Raw genomic sequence first — 25,163 nt, 5'->3', positions numbered from 1 at the left:
ACAGACACCACCAGCCAGCAGCTTCCAGCCGGCAGCAGGCAGCCTCGACCGGCGCCGCCTCTGCGGGAGAGCTCGTTGTCCTTCTCCTGCGGTGCTTCATCGCTCACTCTGTGCTGCTTTTGTGCTTCCTTTCAGCTCAATGCACAGACCTCTGTATACATGTGTCGACACCTTACTAATGCCAAAGCATGTGAAGGATATTTGACCTTTTGTTCATGACAGTAGATTAGTTAAGGCAAAACAGGAGCAGAGTCACACCTGTGGACATGTTAAATCAGGTCTAATGAGTGCTAAGATGTCTAATCCAGTCTTAAATGAATGATGTCACTAAATGCAATTATTTCATGTGGGTTGCAACATGATGTATGAGTAAAAACCACAATATCAGTTTAAGGGAGCGTGGTGGAGGAAGGTCACAAAAGCAGCATTTGAAGGGAATAAAAGCCGTTTTTTTTAAAAATACGTTTCATGCATAAGCAACTAGGAAGTAACACACAACACTAGCCAGGAATAAAAATGTGTGTTACATAATGTTATTCAATATGCATGTATGCAAATATCATACGATGTTCTGTAGCTTATGAAATCACCATGGCACGCTGGCTTGTAAAATCCCTATAACATTTTATTAGAGGGGAAGGCCTGACTAATAACTTTATGTAAGTTCAACAATTATGAAACCAAGCTGCAGAAAAATGTAAGCCTGGTCTGCACTGACCTCTAGTGGACATGCGGGACATGTGCACACAAGGCATTAAAACCCACCAGATGTTCAAATCAACCAGCTCGAGGTAAACAGGAAACGTTCAGTGATTATATATTGTGTATTTAAAACCACAATCCACATGATCAAGTACAATCATGAGGGACAAATCCCCCCCTTTTAGTATTATGTTTGCAGAATCTCAACTCGCTTATCAGATGCCTCCATGTGGCCAAACGGAGACACTGCAACAGTAAAACATCTGAGGAGGAAGCTTACAAAGTGTTTATATATTAATTGGATTTATTATGTTTATTTATTAGGCTTCCTTAATGAAGTATGTGACAAACCTCCGTCTGCTGACGAAGAACATGAGGTGCAGCTGATGAAGATCATGAGGCGCAGCTGCAGGAGAAATCTAGTAAGTGGACCTTGAGGTAAAGAGGCACATTTTTTTTTTACACATGAAGTTCAGTTTACTCATCATGAGCCTGTGAATATGGTTGTATGGCTGTGGAAAAATAACCACGATGATGTCACTGTGATGTCATCAGGGTTATGGGCTCAGGCTTGAGGCATCAAATCTAAATAAACTGAAAGCCTGTGTTACAAATCAGGAGAGGGGGAGGTTTTTGAAAGAAGTGGGCATTTAGAAGACATGTAAGGTTTTGTCTCATGAAAAAACACTGTTAAGTTGCATTGTGGGAAATGTAGGATCTAGTGTTTTAGGGGCTTGACCTACAGCTTACTAAGCACTAAAAGTCAGGTTATCTCTGCTTCTGCTGCTTTGATTTTGGCCATTTCTTCAACTTTATGGAAGTACGCAGCTTATAAATGCTAAACAGGGGAGTAAATAATAATAATAATAATAAAAACAGACAACCATAATAAATCACACAGCAGCATATCCTAAATGAATCTTTCATGTGTCAAGATTTTCTTTTATTTGACAGCGTTTCAGAATATCATACAGGTAAACAAGATTTTTGCAAAAGTTAATATATCCATAGTGTTGCATTTCATAAAAATAGTTGCTCCACTTACAGTCTTTGTGACCATCAACAGTACACTGAGTCATATTTATAGAGATATTTGTTCAGGGTCTACACACTGCTATAACACTACACAGTGATACTGAGCCGCTCGGGGTTTATGGTGCAGCGTGTGTTGTTAATTCAGCACACACATTTTTGCAAATACAACTCTAGATGTCTTCTTCTTTTTTTTGTTTTTTTGTTGTTTTTTTTTGTTCTTTTTCGCTTCCCGTAGAAAACTACTTACAATTTGGCTCGATGGACACAGTTCAAACGTGGAAAGCAGTGAGTTGTGCAAAGGCTGAGCAAACGTACACACATATTATTTTTTTTTGTTTGTTTGTTTGTTTGTTTTTGCGTCAAACAGAAGTCACAAAATAAAGGAGCAGTCCGGTCAAATGGGCATGAAGATTCAGTATTTAAGCAGCTTTTTTTTTGCTACCTTTTCTCTGACAAATGTTAAATTTAGTTTTGGGGCGTTTTTTTTTTTTTTTGGGACATTGTACCATCTACAAGTGATTGAAGAGCTGAGCCGTTGGTGCCTGGCTGATGATTTTCTCTGTTCCCTGACACAATAATTCATATCCTAAAACCCCTCTGTGTGAGATTGTGCTTTAAAGTCAGTCCCCTTATTCCTTGTGTAATTACAGATTACAATGGCAAACATAATTACTTGTCTCCCTTTGCTCTATCATTCTTTCAACAGTTTGCACTTCCCTCACCAGCGGAAGAAGAAACTTTTGTTCTATTCTTTTTTTTTTTCTTCTAATAATATTGGCTCATTCAGAGGAAAAATTACCACTTCTGCACAGAAGATACAGATGCTAGTATAAGATTTGTAGCTCTTAAAATGATCAGCTTATTGTATAAAAAAATGTACAAGAGCGTAGCTTTCAAAGAAAACCTACAGGGAGCTTTGGGGTGCAGATGCACGTCTTAATATCATAGACCAAATCGACCCAAAACAAATCAACAGACGGCGGCTGTGATGGGTGCAAACTCTCCTCAGCCGGGCCTGGAAATGATAGAAATGTTTCCTTTTCAAATTGAGGGCGATCAGTCAGGTTACGGATGGTTACGCGAGTGAGCTTTTGACAAGTGAGATTAATTCTCTTGTGACTCACCATCAGATTTTACTAGTTTAGTTTGTTTTTGGTTTTGATTACACAATCTTATATAAGCAGTTCTTCATGGAAATTACTAATGTCAGACCTCATTAAGAAATCAGCAATGAAAACTATCATGACCCAAAATGAACCACTTGCACAAATATGGACCATCAACACCTCTGGTAATGGACTTATTTTCATACACAAGCTTGTGAAATAAATGATATTTCACCGTATCACACTCGCATCTGAAAAAATACAGTTTATTATTTATATTCTGTAAAGTTGGAGTTGTATAGCAGCCTGTTTTGAACCCTCTCAAGTATTTTGGAGTTGAACCTTTGACTAAAAAGCCAACCTCTCTTGTCAGTCTAAGGCACTCTGCCCCTCGGTATCAAGCAAGCTCCTTCTCTCAGCGTCCGGCTGGACACCACCGTTGTGGATTGCTTTGTTCGTTAAGCACAGAAATGAGAAAAATGGATTGACACGACATCCCCGCTGAACTCCCAAATAGACCGTGCAGCCGACCGCAGCAGGCCTGCCGAGACCCCGAACCGCAATCACAGGGCTGAACGGGAGTGTAGAAGAGGGAGAAGTTGGTGTGGTGAAAGTTCTCGTCCATATTTTTGCGCCTCTCTGCTCAACCAAGCGTGGACTAGAATTTCCATCGGCTCAACTAAGGTTCTTTTCACTTAAAGATGATCTTATTTACAAAATGATCCCACATATTCATATTCATTATAATATATCTATGTCTATAATCATCTGATAGATTATTCAAGACAGATTCAGGCCCATTCAGTCTCTGTTAAGGCAAAGTTCTGTTGATGAGTAAATTTCATCTTTGCTGTCACTCTTTGTCCCATTCGCTCTTGTCAAAAACAGGCAAACCCTCTTTTAAACATTCCATTTCATAAAATAGACTCCATTGCGTAGATATATATATATAAAAAAAATCCATTGGTAACCGACAGTTGCTTCCTGTCAGTTGTTTATATCTCAATGTTCGTCCCCTGGTTCTGCTGCTGCGGAAATTTTGGGGGGGGGGGGGGGACTTGAAATGGAGTTCTTCAATGTTTGTACCTCCCAAATGATTCCCCGTCACGCTACACACACACATTCTTGCTTGCTCTTCCGTTTTTTTTTTTTTTTAAAAAGTGGGTGATTTTTCCAGTTCTTAAGGTGGTGGGTGTAAAATATTTCTCAAAATAATTTAGAGTACAGTATCATAAATAAAACTCTAAAAATACGTGGTCCAGATCACCCTGCCCCCCCTTGGTTTTGACTTTATGGGAGAACGAGTTACGTGGAGGGGAGATAAAGGGAAGGAGCAAGGGCACAGGAAGGCGTGAGGATGGTATTTTCATCCAGATGGGGGTGGTTTAGTTCAGATGAGTGTGGCCACTGCGCTCTGGACCACCGTGCTGGAGCTGCGGTGTTATCTGCTCAGCGTGGACGTGCCTGTGCGTAGCGTGCTGGGCAGCTTGTCTGATCCAGGGATCTTCCAAGGCCCAGGAGAGACCGTGGCCTTCCTCCCTGCTGCGCTGCCGCTGCTGGTGCTCTTGATGGGCAGGCTGGGCCGGCTCTCTCCCAGGTCCCTGTCCAGTTCCCTGGGCCTGGGCTTGCTCTGCTCCAGCTCCACCTGCTGCTGCTGCTGCTGCCCGCTGCTGTAACGCTCCACATCGTCCCTGCTGTTCCCGTTAGTATGCGGAAGCATGGAGCCACTGGGAGACTGGGTGGTTTCTCTTTTCCCACCGGGAAAGCTGCTGTCCCCAGTATTTCTCTCCTTGGACCTCCCTCTGGTGCTTCTGGAAGGTTTGTGCTCCCCGCTCTGCCCCTCTTTGCCCCCTTCCCCCTCAGTAGTGGGCTGCACCCTGTGCCCCTTGTGGGTGGACCTGCCACCCTCTTTCTTTGCTCTGCCGCTCCCGCCGGTTGTAGCCACTCTCCTCCCCTGGCTGATCGGATCCGGATTTAGCAGCTCGGACTTCTGGGGGCTCTTCGAACGCTCTGTCCTGCTGTCTCGTGTCACCGGGTCTCGAGGGACGTCCAGAGGCGGCAGGTGAGGTGGGTCGGGGGCTGGGGCCAGATGAGATGAAGGCGATGACATGGAAAGGCTGTCGATGGGAGGGGCTACTTCCGACAGGCTTGGGGAGGCTGAAGGGCAAGCATCCCATGAGGCGGCATTGTCTGGAACACACATTCACAGAGTCAATAATGTAAAACACAAACGCGCTCTTTCACTCTGCTTAAAAGCTTGCACACATGCCACCGCACAACCAAAAAACGCAAAACACTAAATCAAAACAAAAATAATTATCACAGCAATCATTCCTACTCTACAAGCTGAAAGCATTAAAGTAAACATCACAGCGGCTCTACAACCTACTTCCCATCGTGTCACAGGGCAACTCTACTTTTAGGCAACATCAATCTGCCTCCCCTCGCTCTCTTTAAAGCCCCGGCCAATCTAAAACCTTGGCGGAAAATCGAAAACAGGTTTAATGAAATGGATGATGTGCCCAATAGGGTGGTGCTTTAGTGAGAATGAAAACCTCAGGGGCTGAGTGCCTCTCGCTCTCTCCCTCTTTTAAGCCTCAAGAACTCTGTATCCAGAGTAGCAGCTGCAGTGAATCTACACCGCGCTCCTCCAAAACTCTCTACTCTCACAGACTGTTAGCTTCTGTTTCTGCACCGATGAGTCTCCGTCCCTCAGCCATCAGTCATTTTCAGCGGGCTAGGCAGGGGGGCAGAGGCTAGGTTAGCTACACAAGCGCCATGAGGCCCAATTATAAAGAGAATCTCATGCAGCGCTGGAGCATATTAGATGCAGAGCTAAGAGCAGTACCTGGTCACTTGTGAGTACTCTGGAACGTAACAGTCTTTTACGTTTACCTGGTACAATGAAGTGACATTAGGCTCATAAATGGCCCTACAGTATCTGTGTGTGTGTACCAGCATGACTTCAAGCAACCTGTGGTTATCACCCGCTGCACTAATGTCTTTTGTCAGCTCTCTTAAGGCTCCAGTCTCCTTATATTTCTGCTAAGTTAGCGTTTCACATTATATAAACTACAGCATGTACAGTATTTGAGGTGGAAAATTCATTCTTGACCTTGGAAACATTAATCTAAAGTTCAAGATGTGGTTGAAAGCCATGAAAAAGCTTATAAGTGGACCTCGAATTAAAGTCTCCCTCCACTCAAAAATGAATTTTGCTTCTTGTTCCTTCATTTGGATGTTTCAGCTTCATTGTGCAGAATGATGTACATGCAGCGTTTGACACTAGAAGCTCACCTTAAATCTGAGTTTAAGACGTGTACCTACGATTTGAGCACTGATCCTGGTCCGCTATTCAACTTACACAAGTGTGATGTGGAAACTCGGAACCTCCAGTGCACAAACACTGAGAATGAACTTTACAGTGAAGTAGGAAACATCTCGTGTCCAGCGGTTAACCTTTTGAAATGAATTATATTTGCATATTCATGTAATTTTAAGGATTTTAACGAGATAATTGAACTTTTTTTGTGGAAAAATCATATCAGACACAAATTATTATTCAAAGTGGAGTATTTTATATGCATGTTAAAACTGGCCTAGAGGGCATCTTTAAGATTGTTTTTTTTGGTTAAACTAAAATATGTATGGTCCTCAGTAGGTGTCGAATTCACTTATTAGTGGGAATATTAAGTTTAAAAAGAGACTATGACTATATGACTATATGTTGTATTTATTCAAGAAAGAGAAATAACATAATTTGTATGTATGTTCTATTTAAGAGCAGCACAAAAGTACAGACCATGTATTTGTCAAACTGCAAAGTAAATGTTGGACTTTTACCACCACATACAAATGCAAGAATAGAAGCAATTATCTTATTTAACTTGAGATTTAAGAGAGCTCAGGAGGTGTCTTGAACTGAGTAGTAGTTTGTCCAAGTTGTTTTTGTTTCCATTTTGACCTATTTCATACATTTTCACATGTTAATTAGTCTGAGAAAATTACATCCTTGAGTAATCTAAAGTCTAACTAAAAAACTGAAGTTGCATTATGGGAAGTTTAGGATCCAGTGTTTTTGGAATATGACCCATATCTTCACTTCACTGCATTATGAAATCACAGGAGTACTCTTTAATTGCTACTTGAGATATCCATGGTTTCACACAAATGAAATTAACTTAAAAACATTACAGTCATTTAAGATTTTGCAGAACGTCCTTTCACTGAGAAAATGTATGTTTAAAAGAAATAAACAGAAGGGCGGATGATTCTGAAATCCTTGTGTCTGATTTGCTTTTCCTCTCTGAGCATAAACGTGATTAACCATGTGATGTGAATGTTTGCTTTGCAGCAGTGACAGATGTCCTAAATAAACACTTGTGAGCTGCTCCTAAAGATAAGTCTTATTTTTCCACATTTTTATTCCTATTTGGGCTTTTTGGAGCATTTTAAAAGCGTAATTCTCAGAAGTCTGAGCTCATGCTACTGTAGATAGAGGCACAAAAACACACACAGACAAGCACACAATAATATTCATGCACATGCCCACAACCGTATGGTTTTATCCCGACAATACACTGCTTATATTCTTGTTTTTCTGATCTTCGTTTTGCATTTAGCTGTTCCTAAAAAGCACAGCACAGGACCCTAAAACAAAAATAACTTGCTCCTTTGCACATTTGCATGCTAATGTTTTAAATAGCTGAATTGATCACCATAAATGATTCGCATAACCTTCCAGTATGCAAATACGGTAAACTACTGATGATAAATGCTGAATTGAGCCCACACAGAGCAGAACATGTGGCTGCTGCTACTTTTAGGCAGCAGGGTAACTCAGAAAGAGCGCAGATCTCTTAATGATGGAGCACTGTGTCTTCTGGCTGACCGCAGTAAGACTCCCTGTGTCTGTGTGCATATTAAATCCCCGCCTGGAAGAGGGCTGGCAGAAAAAGGGTTGACATAGGAGGGGGGGGAAATGACATCACCCTCTATTTCCTGTGTTTAAGGGCTGGAGGGTGACCACCAAGGCCTGATGAATGCATGTCACGGGGTGGTTTTAGTGCTGCGGATCTCCCTTGAAGTGACTTTCTCTGAAGTGGGAGGGTGTGGAAAAGTGAGCGTCGTGCTGCTGCAGGAGCCACAGGAGTGAGTGGCGCATTGGAGTTTTATTACCCGCGGTGTCACACAAATAAATGTCCCCTCCCAGGCTCAATTCACGCTGCGCTGAGATTTCACTGGGTAAATAATCTGCCGCAATATTTCACGTTCATCTCCTCTGGCTGACTCAGGGTGAACGCTCATATTGCTGTATTTTTGGGCCTGTAGGTAGCTGCTGATTTATCTTTTGTTGGGGAGGAGAGTTATGTTCACTAATTTCACAACATCCTGCAGCTTGAAGCAATATTTGTTGATTATTTCATCAACCAAAAAGGTAGGATCTTCAACCGTTCGGGCTCTCCGTGCTTATATAACAAGTTGTTTTAATATAAAAGTGCCGAAAAGAATAAAAAGAATTAAAACCACACAACATGCAAAACCACAGCACAGAAAGCCAGGGTTAAGTGAAGAGAAAAACATTCGTATGGTCACAAACCGTGTCTTTAGAGTGGCCCATTAGGAAGAAATAGGGGGAGCCATGCTTGTCACTTTTCATGCACATGGAGAGACTGGAAGATACCATTCCTATAGAAGGGGAAGTAACAACCTAGACCAATCAATTAGTGATAGATCACTGAAATGGACAGAAGATAAACTGATGTTAGAAAAGACAAAAATTAGTTTTTTTTACAGTGTAGGAATACAGAATAAAGAGTATAAAGAATACAGCGAGTATTTAAAGTCAGAAGATATAACATGAATATAATGCATGCCAGAAAAAATGTTATCAAGAGTTGAAGTGATATTAGATAAGACACTGAAGAGAATATAGTTAAGAAAAGAGGTAAGAAATGATCCCAAAAGACAAAGAAAGTTGCCGTAGAACTGAAATACATCGATACTTACCGTACTCTGGGACCTGCCCTGTGCCCCTTTTTAGGAGCAGACGAACACGCCTGCCTCCGGACTTGATCAGCTCGATGGCCCTGGCGTGGGTCATGTCACGGGTTGTTTCTCCATTGATCTCAATGATCTGGTCCCCTACCTGGATGTCAGGAAGTGTGTGACAGAGAATAAAAGAAGTTGTAAACATGTGTCTGAAGAGAGAAAATGCATGTGTGTGTGCTTTCCATCTTTCCATGCAACGTTTTTGACAACACAAAGCCAGGCCCATGAAGAAGTGGTTTTCCCAGTTCGGTGTGGAAAAACTGCACGGAGCCCTGACCTCGAAGCCATCCAACACCTTTGGGATGAACCGGAAAGCCGACTGCGATCCAAGATCAGCGTCCGCCCTCACTGACCTGGATGAGTGAGTTCAACTCGGTGTGGCCACATTTCTTACTCTCCTGAGGTGTTTTTTTGTTTGTTTATTTTTCACTTGTGCATTGTGTTTTGTTCTCTATTACTATTCTGTATGTTTTAATGAACTGCTGCATAGGTGTAATGTTTGGGTGTCCACATACTTTTGACCCTATGGTATGAAAACACAATAAAGCCAGATATAATTCAATATAATGACTCATTATTTTATTGAATTTCATGCCTTCCATCTCAGGCTTTTTCTTATGGTGTCTCTTTGCTTAATAAATAAGGGAAGCAATTTCATAACACCTTCATACATTAGATATAATGTCACACAGTCGTTATAATGAAGTATGTTGGACATTATTTATTAATCTTGCTACAGAAAGCAAGGAGAAATATTTTTCAAATAAAGCAACATAAGAGTATCTATTCTATCGCCTTTATCTATTTATATGGTCGAAACCATTTCAGATAGCCATGTCTCAAAGGAAGGAGGTCATTGTTTAGCTGCCAACTTGACGAATAAACACTGTGAGTTCAGATTAGCCAAACACAACAAGCACTGGATCAGGACTGAGGCTACATTTATAGATTTCTAGAGTGCAATTAAAGCTCAATCACCAGTTACAGTGAAGCATAACAAAAGCAAAATGAAAGGTCTAACGTGCCATGAGGAGTTTCACATCTAGAACATGACAAAGATTAATATATTCTGTGCAATTTACTATTTGAATAATGAATATTGTATTAACTAGAATTAGATGACAGAAACACTAAATTAAAAACAAATGAGGTGCCATCGTGTTATATAAACGTCCTAATCAAGTTCACAAAGGTGAAAATCGGATGAGCAAATTACTGATGATGTTTGCAAACCTAAGATTGAATCAATTATGATGTGGCAGGTTTGGAAATGAGCACACTACGCATAAAACATAATATTAACAAGCCTCTTTTAGTATTGATTTATGGATCTATAATGCATTGGCTTCCCCATGAGCTTCCATAAGCATTAATAAGCATTACCAGCCATGAACTGGTGTCAGTTATAATTAATTTCTGCAGTAATTTGGACGTGTCATTTGGATAGAATTATGGTAGTCCACTTCTCATGGGGTGGTTGAGGAATGTATCAGGACACACCGATGAATACCAATGTCCGACCCATTTAAAACAACCATAACTGTGACAGCTAGGTTAACAGCCAGTGTAAATATTAACTGGACTATCTTTTTTTTTAAAGCACTGCACCGTGGTTGTGACCAATCCCCGATGAACACGAGGACGGGTCAAAATGTCAATCCTCCCTCCTTCAAGACTCTCACTTCTCAGCCCTTCAAGAGACGTCTCCGAGGTTGACTAATGGGGAGGATTCACCGGGAACAGGACAAAAAAAACGTGCCGGCCAATTACGCTAACAAATGGAGAAGTCCTTCAGTAATGGCTGGGGTAATTTGAAAGTCAGGAACGGACTCGAGTCAAGAGAGGGGGAGTCATTAGGTGTCATTACGGTGGTCTGATGAGAGGTGGAAGGCAAGACGGTTTGCTCATTAATCCTCACCTCTTAACAGCAGAGGAGAGCGATGTCCATTTTCATCTTTAATAAAGAGGGAACAAAAGTCGAATGAGACGGCACGTGAATGCTGATAGGAGCTTGCAGCGGAACTGAAGCAGGAGTTGCTTCCATAATTCGCACATTTCAGTCTTTTTATTGACGTTTAAAGCTTAGAGAGGTAATTACATGTGCTGAATGATTATCTTTAACAACCAATCACTTTGTATAATTTTCTTAAAAGCTTCTGCAGTGGCACTTGAACCACAAAAAAGGGAGCGTTTCTTATTGTTCGGTGTCCCTGAAGAGTTTGTGGCTACTAGGGTCAAAATAGATTTTTTTTTTTTTACTCCTTTTTAAAAATGTGACAAAGTGCCTATTGAGGAGAAATGACTTGGCTTAAACTCAAAATGTCAGAGTAACTGCAGGGAGTTGCGGTGCAGCAGGGCTTTTTGGTTCTTGCACCTCAATACGTTTCAAAGCACAAATGAAATCCAAAGTGACAGGCATGTCAAATGCTTTTTAACCAATGTCTCACATTTACTTAAATACAGATTGATTCCTCTCTGCACCCGGAGGTATGGATCTAAGTTTGTTGGAGGAAGGATCAGAGTACTGTATGCTTTGTTTTCCTGAAATCTATTCAAGAGCAGAGCGTTGAGTCTCTTTCGATATCTTACCAGGAGTGTTAGTCTCTGGCCGTTCAAGACAAATTCATGGCAGCTTATGTTCGCTGACTTCAAGTGAAGCTCAAGATTCCCTCCTCCTCCTCTCCCCCCCACCTGAGTCTGGGCCCATCGGACCTCCATCGATTACACCTCCGTGGAGGGTAAGTAATACCTCCCCCAAGAGCATTTTGCACACATTATCTTTGACAGGTTCATTACAGATAAGGAATCTAGAGCAGACGGAGGCTATCAGCGCCAGACGTAAAGATTGGAGAACATGCAAGAAGGAGGAAAAAGAGGAATAAGAAAAGAGAGACGTGTCGGTTGCTGGATTAAATCTGCGTCTACGAATAAAGGAAGAAAAAAAGTTACTGTTTAAGTTGCAATATGTGTTGTAGTGTTGCTGGCAGGAAAGAGTTTGGGAATTTGCATTTTATTCTTATTACATCATAAATTCAGAAAATATGTGTTTGTTTTCTCTGATAGAATAACACAATAGCAACTATAGTTAGAGGAGGAACTGTGCAGCTATGCAAACACCAAGGTATGATATAAGTTCACGCGCTTACATGTTTTATCTGTCTTTATCTTCTGTTTAATATCATCTGGCGCTAAATAACAGCTGAGAGTTGAGGAGCAGCAATTTGGGAGGAGAGAAACGTCTGGAAAAAAAAAAAAAAGGAACCATCTCCGAGTTATTTTGACAGGTTATTTTTTTAATCGAATGTTAAGAGTTGCTGTTGCAGCTTTGATAACATCAGACAATTACAGTGAGCGTTTGCTATGTAATCCAGAAAGATAGAAAACAGCTTAACCTTCTGAGAGGATGTAATAGCTTCCTTAAAGAGCAACTTAACACCTCCTGAAAATCTCGTTTCTGCTGACCTCCAGTGGTTTAACTTCTCACCTTGCTGCGGCGTGTACTCCACAACCACAACACATCACATCCAGCAGCGATACTTGAAACTTTAAACCGAAGAGAGAGGTGTAAAATACTGTTTCTTCAGTGTGTGTGTGTGTGTGTGTCTGTACTCTCCGTGTTCTGCGACCGCGGACAGCTGTGGATGCACACGCGGTTCCATTCATACTTTTTAGGGGTTGCAGTGCGCTCTCTCACTCTCTCGATGTAAAGGCGCTTATCATTTCAGCTGCTGTGTGATGCTGCAGGTATTTCATTAAGTCAAAGGGAAGAATCTGACACACAGCAGCTGTGGGCAACAAACAGAAAATCAGTACAGATGTTTCTGCAACATCCCGGATTACGTTCAGTGACACCTGAACAACATTAATGTAAAATTCAGACACTAATCTAACACGTTTCAGACCTGCCTGAGTCACATTAATACTATAGCTGTAGACATTTGGGTGAAATACTAGAGAAGTAAAAGAAACAAAATACATGGAAATTGGTTCGTGGTTGTGGAGAGCTCAGTGTGTGCACAGCTCTGCTAATTAAAGTCATACAATTTGAGGCTTTTGTGCTCTCTGCAGTTTTCATTATGGACCAATCTCTGTGCTGACATGTGGAGAAAAGCATGAAACACTGGAAACTGCTCTGCTCACAGTATCTTTCCTGTCTGTGATACGTTCATGGCCTGTATGCAACTTGTTATGTGCAGCATCATATTTCTCCCCCCTCCCGCTGTTGCTCCATTTTAATTTCCACTCTGTTACATTAAAATACCAGTTTTGAGGAGCAGAGATATGCGGGGCTCGGCACAGGACCTACAGGACGGCAACGCGCTCACAGCTGCTGTTTTAAATGTTTCTGTTTACACAAATGAGAATCATAGAAAACCTGCTGTGTCTTTTTACTGAAAGTGTTATAATATAGGGGCATTTGAGGGGACACAGTGATTTGTGACTTAAAAAGAATGTAGAAGGAGATTAAAGTTGGGGGCGGGGCAATGGCCCTTTGACCCCCCCTACTTCTGGAGCCAGTGACCTACCCTCATCCTCCCGTTGCGGATAGCCGGTCCGTCCTCTGCCAGCCGTAGAACAAACAGGTCCATCTTGTACTCCCGTCCTCCGCGGATGCTAAAACCGAAGCCTTTAACACTTTTCTCCAGCTCCACTGTGAAGAAGTCAAAGTCCTGTGAAAGCTGAGACAAGCAAAGATCAGATATGATTAGATTCAGTGGAGAAAACAGCAGGAAATGGTCTCTGTAAGTAAGAAAAACAAGTGAGGAAGAATGGAGTAAATGCCAGGTAAACATAATGCAACCAACAATTAAATTAAAGGTATTAATGATAAACAAGGGAGCTCTTCAAGTATATTTGCTTAAAATACCCAGAAAACATGTCTATGTCAGCTAGCTGTGTACTCTGCACACAGTCTGCTCAGTTTTACTGACTTGACCACGACCTGACTCTCAATACAAACGACAGACAAAAGCTCTAACATTATCTAGTGTGAAAACATGGCTGGTATTTATTCAGACAGAAAGCCAACATCAGCCTTAATTAGAAATACATGAATACATTTATACAAAGAAAGAATTGCAGCATTTGTGAGGGTACACAAACAGAGGTAGAATGTAGCCTGATTTATCCAAATATCCTAAAAAACACAATGAAGATATGAAGGAATCAGCTCTAAATTACACAAAATCAGTAACAAATGGAAGCACTGGCTTTACATATATGTATGTTTATATGTATGGGTTATAGATAGCAACTTCATTAGTGGCATTTAATGTTGTCCGCTAAGTAATAAGACACTGCAGTGCAGAAACGCCAAATAACCCAAATAAATGTTTGCATTAATTAAATACAATGTCACCATTACATCATTGTCCAGGAGAGAGAATTTACATGTTTTTTCATACATGTATGTATATACATGTTGTATCATCATTCTTCTAAACAAGTCTAAAGCTAAACACTAACTGGTTTACTTTTAGTGAGCAATAAATTCAGATTTTGGACTTTTATGAATCATAGTCATTCAATCAAATCAAATCATTTTTACTTTTTCTTTCAACTGTGGGAATTTTTGAGAGCATGACATAGTGCATAAATTTCAAATTCAGAATTCAGACACTCAAATAAAATGGCAAAAGGTAAATATACTGCACTATATAGTAAATACTGAGTGATTATGGACACCTAATCTGTCTGTCTTTTATCTGTATGTCTTTTGTATGTGAGTATGTGAGAGCCACTGGAAACTGGAGTCAAATTCCTTGTGTGTCCAAACATATCTGGCCAATAAAGCTGATTCTGATAGAAAAAAACGTTATCTGCTTCAAAAATACAGTACCAGCCGGGCTCTAGATAAGAGTCAGCGATAGGATCTGTGGCAATTTTTTGTTGTGGAAAACATCCTTACTTGAACTGGAGGCATTCTGTAGTCTGGGATTGCGAACTGTCTGGCATCAGGAGCTAGTGGTCTGTAGTCCAGCAGCGGCGGGTGTCTGTAGTCAAGCGTGGGTGGCTGCCGATAGTCTGCCACAGGAGGGTGCCGGTAGTCCACCGGTGGCTGACGGTAGTCTGTGAACGGCGGCTGTCGGATGTCTGGTTTAACGTCTTGTCTCGCCTTCACCTCTGACCTGTAACTAACAGACCAATCAGAATGAAAGAAGAACTTCTCAGAGGATTTCTATTACTTCCATCATTACCTTCGGATGTGGCACATTACTTGTGTTATGTTTCGGTGCACTTAGGATGCTGTGAGAATAATGGTTTCTGACAATTTTCTGGCTCCTCAACTACTGACAAAGATGTCTTGTTTTGGTTTTCACTGACAACCATTAAAAATGACCTAAGTGGAAAAATTACACAGTTTTTCCTCCCACATCACATAAAATCTTTATAATAGAAACAAGTTCTCTCAGAGGCAGGTAATGCTGAGTAGGGAAAAGGCAATGACACTGTAGATTTTGGACCCCTGTAGTTCTTGGTGAAATATTCAACAGATCTCTATAAAGACGCAATTTATGTAAATAATTTAGCAGTCCATAAGAGTTAAGTGATGTTATACAACAAAGTGGGGGGTGGGGGGGGGGGGGGGGTGGGGGGGGGGGGGGGGTGGGGGGGGGGGGATGAATAGAGAGAGGAGATGAAATAGTGAGGAAAAAGACACTGTCGGAGGGAGACAGAGAGAGACAAAAAGGTAGAGGGAGGAGGAAGAAACTGTAAGAAAAGATGAAAAGGATGAAAAAGTGTGAAGGGAATAAGAAGAATGGGGGACGATTGGGGATGAAAGCATCTGATTCACTCATACCTGCATTCTCAGAGGAACAGTGTTTTGCCCCAGAGACAGATAGAGGGGCTAGTCTATAATAAATACTTTGCTGCATCACAAAGTCAAGACAGCCACAAATCACTATGTAACAGCATGAGGACGAAACGGCTTTCATTATAAGTCAACTGTTTGCTGCCACTTCATGGTCTGCCCCTCCCCCCCCCCCCCCCCCCCCCCCCTCGCTTCCCCCCTCCACTCAATGAATTCATTTAACAAAATCAAAACTCATCTATCAGAGCTACTACCAGAGGGGACTGTAAAATACCACATAGAAAAAAAATACCTTTGGGTCGTCAAGCCTTTTCCTATCAAACAGCACATACCTGGAACATTATACCCACACACAACTATCACAAATGTATCTCCACGTCTATAAAACAGTGGACAATCAATCATGCTTTCATAAACTGGTGTATGGGTTATGTCATTGTTTTACTACTTGTCTGTGCTTATGTGCTCTTGTATGTTTTCTTTTAATGTTTTTTATCTGGTCAATGAAAACGATCCTGTATGGCTAAATCTGGCAAATTTACATGATGGAACTAAGTGCTCATGTTAATTAATGTGCATTGTCCCTTCTTAAATAAAACAAACATAAAGCAGTCGTGCTCTTAACCCCTTATAAACTCCGTCTTACCTGCTCTCATGGGTGTAGGTCTGAGGCGGAGGGGCGGGCAGCTGGGTCACGGGGCTCTGGTGGGGCACCGGGTTGGGCTGGGAGACGGGCGGGCTGGGCTCTGAGACTGCTGAGGTGGGCAGGGAGGCAGAGACGCTGGGCTGGGTCTTGGGGCTGTGCTGCTGGGCCATGGGGCTCTGCTTCTCTGAGCTGGGGGCTGAAGGGGGATTGCTGATCTCTGGGATTAAGAAGGAAGGACAGAGCATGAGAAAAATACAAGCACGACGAGTACTTTTAACCTTTATCTAACCGGGTAAGGTTGGTGCTTAAACTTAGGTGTGTTTCTGTCCAACCAATGAATGCAAGGCCAATGGAGCTGCAATGACTAGTCAATTGATTGATTACTTGATTGACAGAAAATTCATGTGCAACTGTTTTGATCATTGAATGATTTAATACCATTTAATGTTATTTACTATTTAATATAACTCAATAACAAATAAAACAAGATATTTTAAGATGTCATCATGGGCTTTGAGTAATTATAATTCAGTTTTTCACAATTTTCTGATGTTTTATAGATGAAATGATTAATCGATAATAAAAATAATTGTTGTGCAGCTCAATATTCACCCTGCTTTTAGTTCTGGTTTGGTTTCCACCAACTCTGATGGAAAATATCTGGCTTTTTAAATGCTCCACTGTCCTCACGAGTTTGGTGCTAACTTTGTCTGCTGTTAGATGCTGGACAGGTAGTGCACAGTGAGTCTATCAGAGCTTTTTTGCTGAAAACAGCTGCTTGTTGCTTCGTAAAACGGCGTTGATCAGAGCAGTGAGAGTGAACCAAAACAGTAAATTTCTGCGCCATAAAGCCAAAACAATGAGCTGAAAGACAGTAAAAGGCTCAGTAAAGCTGAGGGGAAACTGCAGAATCTGGTAATAATTCTCTGTAGGTTTGTCAAAATGAGTGACCTCTTTCACATTACATGTATTTATTTGATCGATTGTTAGTATAAAAATATTGATTAGTGCAGCTTTAATTTTTTTTTTAAAAGATTGCCAGGCACTATTACATCCACATCACAATCATTGAAAGCGAGGACAGAGGCAAAACAAGTTGTTTATGTAGCTCTACATAATGATAGACAGGAAAAAGGAGGTAAAGTTAAGGAGGCAAACCAGCCACAATTGTCATTTTTCAAACAAATATAACAGCTTTAGTCAGTTTAGTCAGTTTTAGTAATCAAATCAAGCTTTTCATATCATGAATTATCTTTAATAATTTCAATCATCTGTTGTTAGAGACCAGCTGAGAGTCTCACAAGATTAAAAATGTTGTTTTTCAAGAGAGACCAGGCCCCAGAGACATACAAGGACAATCACTGTAGTACAGAAATTAAATGAAGTACAGCATTTTTAAATACTATAGTAAGAGTCTATTTTGTGTTATTGTAACTATAATAAGAGACAGCAGCTCTGTTAAGCATTTGCATGCAGAAATGTTATGGAAACAGACTCAGCGAACAGAATTTGAAAACCAGCTGAACACAAACTCATGAATATGACAGAAAGTGACAGTTAATCTAAAAAGAATCACATTATGCAAACCTCATATTACAACTTTCATTTAATAAAGCCAATTCAATTACTGTCATAAATCATTGTCTACCCGCAGTATTGCACCTTCAAGTCCTCGTCTGTCATGTCCACATGTAGTGTGTAAGTCCACGTGTTTTCTCACCGTCCTGCGGTATGATCCTCAGGGTGACGCTGAGGCCCGCATCCTTGATCAGCTTAACGATGTCGGCGTGCGGCATGTTGACGATGGACTGACTGTTCACCGCCAGTATCCTGTCTCCCACTTTCAGCTTCCCGCAGCGGTCTGCCGGGCTGCCCTCGATGATGCGGCCAATTTTATGGGGCACAGCTGTTGGAAGATTCAGACACAACAAGCTGCAGGTGAAGACACGCTCAGCAGCAGCAGCTTGGAGGATTACGCCTGTCTGTGCTCACGCACCGCTCACTGACTGACTGACTATTTCTCTGTCTCTCTCATTTTGCTGTTCACCCAGGGCTTATGTAAGGCATCTAGGTTTTTTCACGTGTGTGGGCGATACACTGATGCTCATGGCAGCATACCAGAGATGTGTGTGACTGACATACTGTGGGAGGGCATGTATAATTGAGACGACAGAATAAGAGCTGCTTCACGTTTTATTGAGCCGTGACCTGTTCTTATACTTAACTTCACATTGTGGCTCTTATCTTGAAGCTTTTTAAGATTACCTGGTAGTTTACATGAGTCTAAGAGCTTTCATTTAAGCACTTTAAGTAGTTGTTATGTAGAGTAGAGGATGACTGATGATGCATAAGCATCTACTTGACTCTATAAAACACCATTAATCCAATCACTGGACTTACTGTTGGTGGCGGCGGCCTCGGGCCGGTTGAGCGAGCTGATGATGACGAAGCCGAAGCCCTCGCTCTCCTTTCGGTTAATGATGACATCACTGGGTTGTGCGTTGGGGGTCGATGTGCCGTCTGAAGTGGCGGCGTTGCCCATGGGTGCCTGGGTAGTGCTGGTGCTGTTGCCATATGTGAAGTCACTGCGTGGGGAGCTGTGCTGCGTGGAGACAGAGCCGGGGCTGCGGCCGTTCTCCGGACAGGACTCACCTGCAGGGGGAGGTAGAGAGCTGAGCAGGTGGCTGTTCAACTACACATTAGACACACAAGATAAAAGCACTAATACAACAATGTAAGAATACGCCACTAAAAGTAAGTCTTGCATTCAAAATGCAACTTTAGTGCAAGAAGTATTATAGAATTATTTTTTTAAGCTGAGAAATGGCCCCTGTGAGTGATATATTGATATACATTAGATTAATAGATTGTTATTACTGATGCATCAATGTATAGCAGCATTTTATTGTTGTACAACTTTATTTATAGTTATGTAGTTTAGTCCAGAGGGTCACAATCTGAGAAGCTGTGGGACTAATCTTTAATCTTTTTGTAAAACATTGGATAATTTGACCCCTTTAGGCCTTGAAAAGCTATTTAAATGAAACCATTTGAGAAGTTTTGAGAGGAAATCACTTCTGGTGGGACTGCTAATGCCTCATAAACATCTGAAAAGTGACAAGGGTCATAAGCTAAAAAATATGAAACTACTTCTTTAATATCTAATTTAACATGTAACAGTGTAATTAAGTACAGTACTTGAGTAAATGTATTTAGTTACGTCTACCACTGCACATACGGTAGTTGTCTTTGATGGAAAAACACAAGCAGCATTTTAAGGAGATCAAATACAGCCTGTCAGTCATTAAATCTTCTCATTTATAAATCAAGGCAATTTAAGATTCTTGCCATTCTCTGTTTTTTCCTTTATAATTAAAAACAACCAGTGTGATGAATAATTTCTTTGAAAAAATCCAAGGATGACTGTGTATGTGCAAAAAACAATTAATTTTACAGGCAAGAATACTTTCTTCTCTACGCCCCCACCTCCCCTCCCCACCAAAAAAATTGGACAAGCTGCTGCAGAATCTCATCCCTGTGAAGAATCAAGAAGCAAACACAACACAGAAATGCAAGACAGGAAAGCAAAAGAACAGTCACAATGTGGTAAAACACATCATTAAAAATGCAGCATCGTGTCAATCCACCCAGAGCGAAATTCAGGCTTCTTGCACCTCTAGCTTTTTTTTTCCTGCGTGTATGCATTCTGGCACACTGAGTGATCAAACTCGGTGTTGTTGTTTTGATAGCTGACCGAGAAGCAGCGCTGCGGTTTTTCTGTAGCTTAACAGTTGGGATTTTTAAACTGCAACTTCAATTTACAGATATGACATTATAGCGAGATCTAACACTGTAAAGATACAAACCCACATGTGGTATCTTACACCGCCAACAAGTACACAAATAGTTATTTTATGAGAAGGAGAGAAAAAAAAAATGGAGATACTCAAAAAATGAGAATATGAGTTGTTTAAAATGTGGTAGTGCAGGCAGAAGTATGAGCTCAGAGCAGAGAGCATAGTCTGACACCTTGCAAAGTGCCAGTGGGAGTCAGACAATTAGGATGGAAGTAAGGGCCGCAGAGGAGGCCAGGCATGAGTCAGACAGTAGCCTTTGGTGAGAAGAAATTGACAGAGAGGGCGGAATAGAGTGGGAAGAAGTGGATTGCCGAGAAAGAGTGCGCGAACGTGTGTTTGTGTGGAGAGGCAGTCGTAATGAGAGCAGGGGAGGCCGGCGTTCGCTAGAGGAAGTGTCATCCACAGTCTCCGGGCTCAAAGGTATAAAGGTAAAGAAGCTTGAAGAAGGACAACAGTGTAACGGAGTGTGTAAGAACAAGAGTGTGCTAATGTGCTTTTTAGGGAGGCTTCAGTGTAATTACGCGGATAGATTAGTGCTTCAGTTTTCTGACTGAGTAAATCCTGTTTCCTGAATCATTAAAGGGTAAGAACGGCGGCGAGAGAAACGGAGAGGCGAGAGGTGAGAGAGAGAAACAAGAGAGGGAAGAAAGATGACAGAAGATCTCAATGATATAGAGGACAAAGATGTGAGAGATCAATTCAGTGTATAATCCAGGATCCCAAAGCTGTTCCGTGCAGGATTTACTGTGTCCTTTAAACGTCCACCAAAAAACAGACTTTATCAGTGAGTGAGTAGTTTATCTCAACTTCTGACTTGCTTTAACTATCATCAATTTATCAACAACTCCAATGAAAAGACCAAAACCAAGAATGTATTAGTCTATCTCTCGTTACTTTCTGACTTCCCTACTCCTCTCCTCTTTAAAAATGGCTCATAAATATATAGTTTTTTTTAATAAAAGGCTCAGCAGATTCCTAAAACAGCTGGGCACTGTAGTTTTTTTTAAGCAAAAGTAGCACAAACAGAGATAGATAGTGTATTTGTTGGGGACTATTTTCAGCCACAGAGTTGTCAAATTAATTTAGTGGAGTAAAAAGTATAACATTTGCCTCTGGCATGAAGTGAAGTAGAACTATAAATTAGCAGAGGACAGAAATACTCAAGTAAAGTGTAAGTACCTCAAAATTGTACTTGAATAAATGTACATAGTTACTTTCCATTGCTGCACATAGAGTTAATCACAAGCAGCATTTTTAGGGGATCAAATACAGTCGACATATTCTCATTTATAAATCAAGCCTTCCTGACACACTCTGTGTTGTAGTTATATTTAAAAATAACCATAGTGACACAGAATTGCTTTGGAAAAATCCGAGAATGATTGTGTATGTGCACAAACAAACAATGTATTTGTTGGGGACTATTTTCAGCCATGGATTTATAGACCTTTGGTGCTCTAGTGAGCATATACAGCAGCAGGGTGATGTGTGTGGGATTGATTAAAAATAAATTACAGTGGCCATGTTCATTGTAATGAAGGAACGTGTCACCCAGTGCACAGTGTGGTTCATTTAATAGTTTTAGGACAACAATTGAGCTCTATGGCTCAAAAGTAAAAAGCTTAATCAGGCTTAAGCTACACAGACAGTACTTGTTAGTATGATAAAAATTCATTGTTGGTTTTGGTCTTTGCACTTTGTCTGTGTGCCTGTGTGTGTATCTGTCCGCAGCTAATCTTGCATACCACTGGACCCATCAGCCTAATATTTTTTGTGCACATTTATGACTGTATGCTCTCTCTCTGTAAGGGAGCCAGGAGGGACAACTGAATGAGATCCAACTCTTTGTTTGGGAGGGGAGAGGGAGGGGTTTTAATTTGTGTGATCTGTTACAACAAAATGTCCTACATATATAACAATGTTTAAATTGAGAAGTTTGGACTTATTGTCCCGTTTATTGTTATCTTATTAAGTTTATACAGTTGGGCGAACCCAGGAGGACGCTCGGTTACAATACCATTAACAATGGTGTGGCTCAAGGCAGTGTCCTTGGACCTTTGCTGTTCACAATTTACATGCTGCCACTGGGATCCATAATCCGTCTGCATGGTGTGAATTTCCGCAGCTATGCTGACGACACACTACTGTATGTATTTGTGAAGCTGATGACCCAAATACTCTGTCCAATATAACTGACTGTGTGTCAGCCATTAATGAATGGATGAGCACGAACTTCCTAAAGCTAAATGAAGATAAGACTGAGATCCTCCTAGTTTGCCCAAAAAATAGGAGGGATCCTGTTCTTGCTAAACTGGGACATCTGGCCTCACAGACATGACTATAAAGGTCTTTGCACACCAGGTCCGTTTTTTTCATCCGACATTGACGCATGTTAAAAAATAACTACGATGTCACGTTGTGTCAATCACGTTTACACAGCGATTCTGAAAGTTTTGTCCATCATTTTAGTTTTTGGAGCCGGTTCAATTTTCTGCGTTTTTTTGCATCCGTCAAAAGCCTTTACAGAGTTGTTTGACCACTCAGAGCCACCGTACACGCAAACGACACAGCCTTGAAACACTGATACTATCAGCTCTAGCAGAAAAGTTATACACAGACTGATCACAGGACAACTATTGACCATGATCTTGTCTGTAAGTTGCAGCGTTTTGAGGCTGTGCCCTGAATATCTGCGGATCCAGTCACTGCTTGACGACTCCATTTTGCCTCCTATTGCAAATTTTTGCTATGAATAGAATAATAAAACGCATCGGACTCAGTGTGCAAGGTTTCTGTGTGTAACGATTCTTGTCGGATGATGGATTAAAAAAATGCATACGAAAAAAACGGACTTGGTGTACAAAGACCTTAAGTAAGAAACCTTCAGTGTCATTTGAGACCTTGAGACCTCTACTGAGCCAGCAAGATGCTGAAAAGCTTGTTCAACCTTTTGTTTCTGGTCATCTTGACTACTGCAACACTCTATATACTGACCTATTCAGAAGGGTACTGGCGGGGTTTTAACAAAAACTAAAATGAGAGATCATATAACTCCTGTTTTATGCAACCTACACTGGCTCCTTGTAACTTTTAGGTTCTATTTTTAGATAAAATTTTCTTTCTCTTAGTTTTTAAGGCACTAAATGGCCTCACTCCCTTTTATATCACAGACTCCCTATCGTTTTATGATCCTCCATGTCCCCTAAGATCCTCTACAGCTGCTCTTTTAACTGTTCCCAAGGTTGCCACAAAAACCTTTGGGGATTCTGCTTTTAGCCACAATGCCCAAAAAATATTGAACACTCAGCCTTTAAATATTAGACTTGCTGACTCAGTGGACAGATTTAAATGACAACTCAAAATCTATCTTCTTAATATATCCTATAACTAGCGACTGTCTGTTTTAATATTTTATGATTTTCTCTCATTTCTATTTAATGACATTATAACTGTGTAAATGCTAATTTATAAATAGTAACACTCAGTTTCTACCTTCCTCTTTGTGTATGTGTATGGTTTTAAACTTGTCTTTTTGGTGTTTTTTCTGTTGCTGCATTCTGTGCATGAAAGGTGCTACTGCATATAAATAAAGTTCATTCATTCATTACACTATTCTATGCATCTTAAAGAAAACTGAGACTATACATGTCCCCAGACACACCTGGCAGAGATCTGAACTCTACTGCAGTGCACTCTTCTAGTTATTTAATCTTTCAGTCTACAGAATCTATAAAATAGTAACATCTTGTTCAGTCAAAATCCCAAATATACTGTATTATATAGCATACACTGTATTAAATTTACAGTGATATAAACCCAAGAAAAGCAGCACATCATCACATTGGAGAAACTGGTATCAGAGAATGTTTGGACTTTCTGCTAATTAAATGTTTGACGATCAACTAATTGATTAATTGGCTAATTGTTTTAGCACTAAAGTTATATCATTTTAAGGAGAACCCTTTGTTTTTCTTACCTGTTGCTGGTACTCTCCTCCTGATGACCAGATTCACCTGGCCGTTTCGCGCCGCCCCGTGCATTAAGTCGATGACGTATCTGTGTGGCTTCCCCACCACTGGGATCCCATCCACAAACAACAGCTCATCGCCGGGCCGTAAGCGCCCGTCTAAGTCCGCCGGACTCTTCTCTATGATTGCCCCGATCAAGATCTGTTATCAAACATGGACTGTTATATACAGGAAGTAGAGTTCCAATAGGTTTAGATGCCAGACTACAGTCAGTGAGTGTCACATGCAGTGGGTGTTAAGGTGGTTGTTATCTGATACTGTACATAAAAAGTTCAATAATGTCATAGAAATATTGTTTTGTTACTTTAACAGACAGCAAAAGACACCAAAGCAGCCAGAGCCATCACTCTCTCAGGGATCAAAGGTCAGGGGTTAGGTGTACGTAGTGTGTGTAGTGGGTTAGAGAGGAGAAAATGACAGGGTTCCACGCCCATCGCCATACGAGCCTTCTCACGCGTCTCCGGACTCACAGGCTGCCCGGCCTCGTCCCCGCCCAGGACCCTGAAACCGAACCCGGACTTCTGTCTGCGCAGGTGGACCTCGATGTCCTGGTACTCTGCTCCTTTAGTAACATGAAAAGAGAGAACAAACAAATCCCCTTAACCTGCGTTGTTTGCAGCTCCAGAACAGTTTGTTTTTTAAAGTGTTGTCCCTGCAGAGATACTTTACCTGAGGAGTCCACAGGAAAAATAGTCCTTGGCTGACCCGGTTCTGCATAGAAAAAGATGCAAGAAGCCTCTATTACAATAACAAATGGACATATGTTGTGCATACACAGACACATACAAATGCACAAACAGACAGACGGCAAACAAGAAAACACACACAGGCTCCCATAAAGGCGAGAACGAGGCAGAAAGGCCCTGCCTCTGCGTTAATGTCACAGCAGAATTTCAGCATCATCCATAAAAGTCAGGAAGTGCT

The 25,163-nt window shown here is 41.2% G+C and overlaps 1 protein-coding gene across 10 annotated transcripts in view; it reads right to left on the bottom strand.

The window, feature by feature from the left end:
• Positions 1-1,613: 1,613 nt before the first annotated feature.
• magi2a (membrane associated guanylate kinase, WW and PDZ domain containing 2a) overlaps positions 1,614-25,163 on the bottom strand; it is a 236,667-nt gene continuing 213,117 nt past the window's right edge. For 3 of the 10 annotated variants that reach the window (XM_044342683.1, XM_044342687.1, XM_044342692.1), the window contains 10 exons: positions 24,909-24,950; positions 24,686-24,801; positions 24,188-24,380; positions 18,755-19,006; positions 18,075-18,260; positions 16,355-16,571; positions 14,803-15,028; positions 13,421-13,573; positions 8,853-8,991; positions 1,614-5,033 (listed from right to left, as the gene is read on the bottom strand). In XM_044342683.1, coding sequence (XP_044198618.1) covers positions 4,285-5,033; positions 8,853-8,991; positions 13,421-13,573; positions 14,803-15,028; positions 16,355-16,571; positions 18,075-18,260; positions 18,755-19,006; positions 24,188-24,380; positions 24,686-24,801; positions 24,909-24,950 — 2,273 coding nt within the window. In that variant the 3' untranslated portion in view covers positions 1,614-4,284. Of the gene's footprint in view, positions 5,034-8,442; positions 8,554-8,852; positions 8,992-13,420; positions 13,574-14,802; positions 15,029-16,354; positions 16,572-18,074; positions 18,261-18,754; positions 19,007-24,187; positions 24,381-24,685; positions 24,802-24,908; positions 24,951-25,163 lie in introns of all 10 variants that reach the window. The other 7 variants (XM_044342685.1, XM_044342688.1, XM_044342690.1 and 4 more) reach the window with 6 other exon arrangements.

The sequence above is a fragment of the Thunnus albacares genome, chromosome 23 (assembly GCF_914725855.1).
Source record: "Thunnus albacares chromosome 23, fThuAlb1.1, whole genome shotgun sequence".
In the NCBI taxonomy this organism is placed as follows: Eukaryota; Metazoa; Chordata; class Actinopteri; order Scombriformes; family Scombridae; genus Thunnus; species Thunnus albacares.
This window is presented reverse-complemented; position numbering and strand designations above follow the sequence as displayed.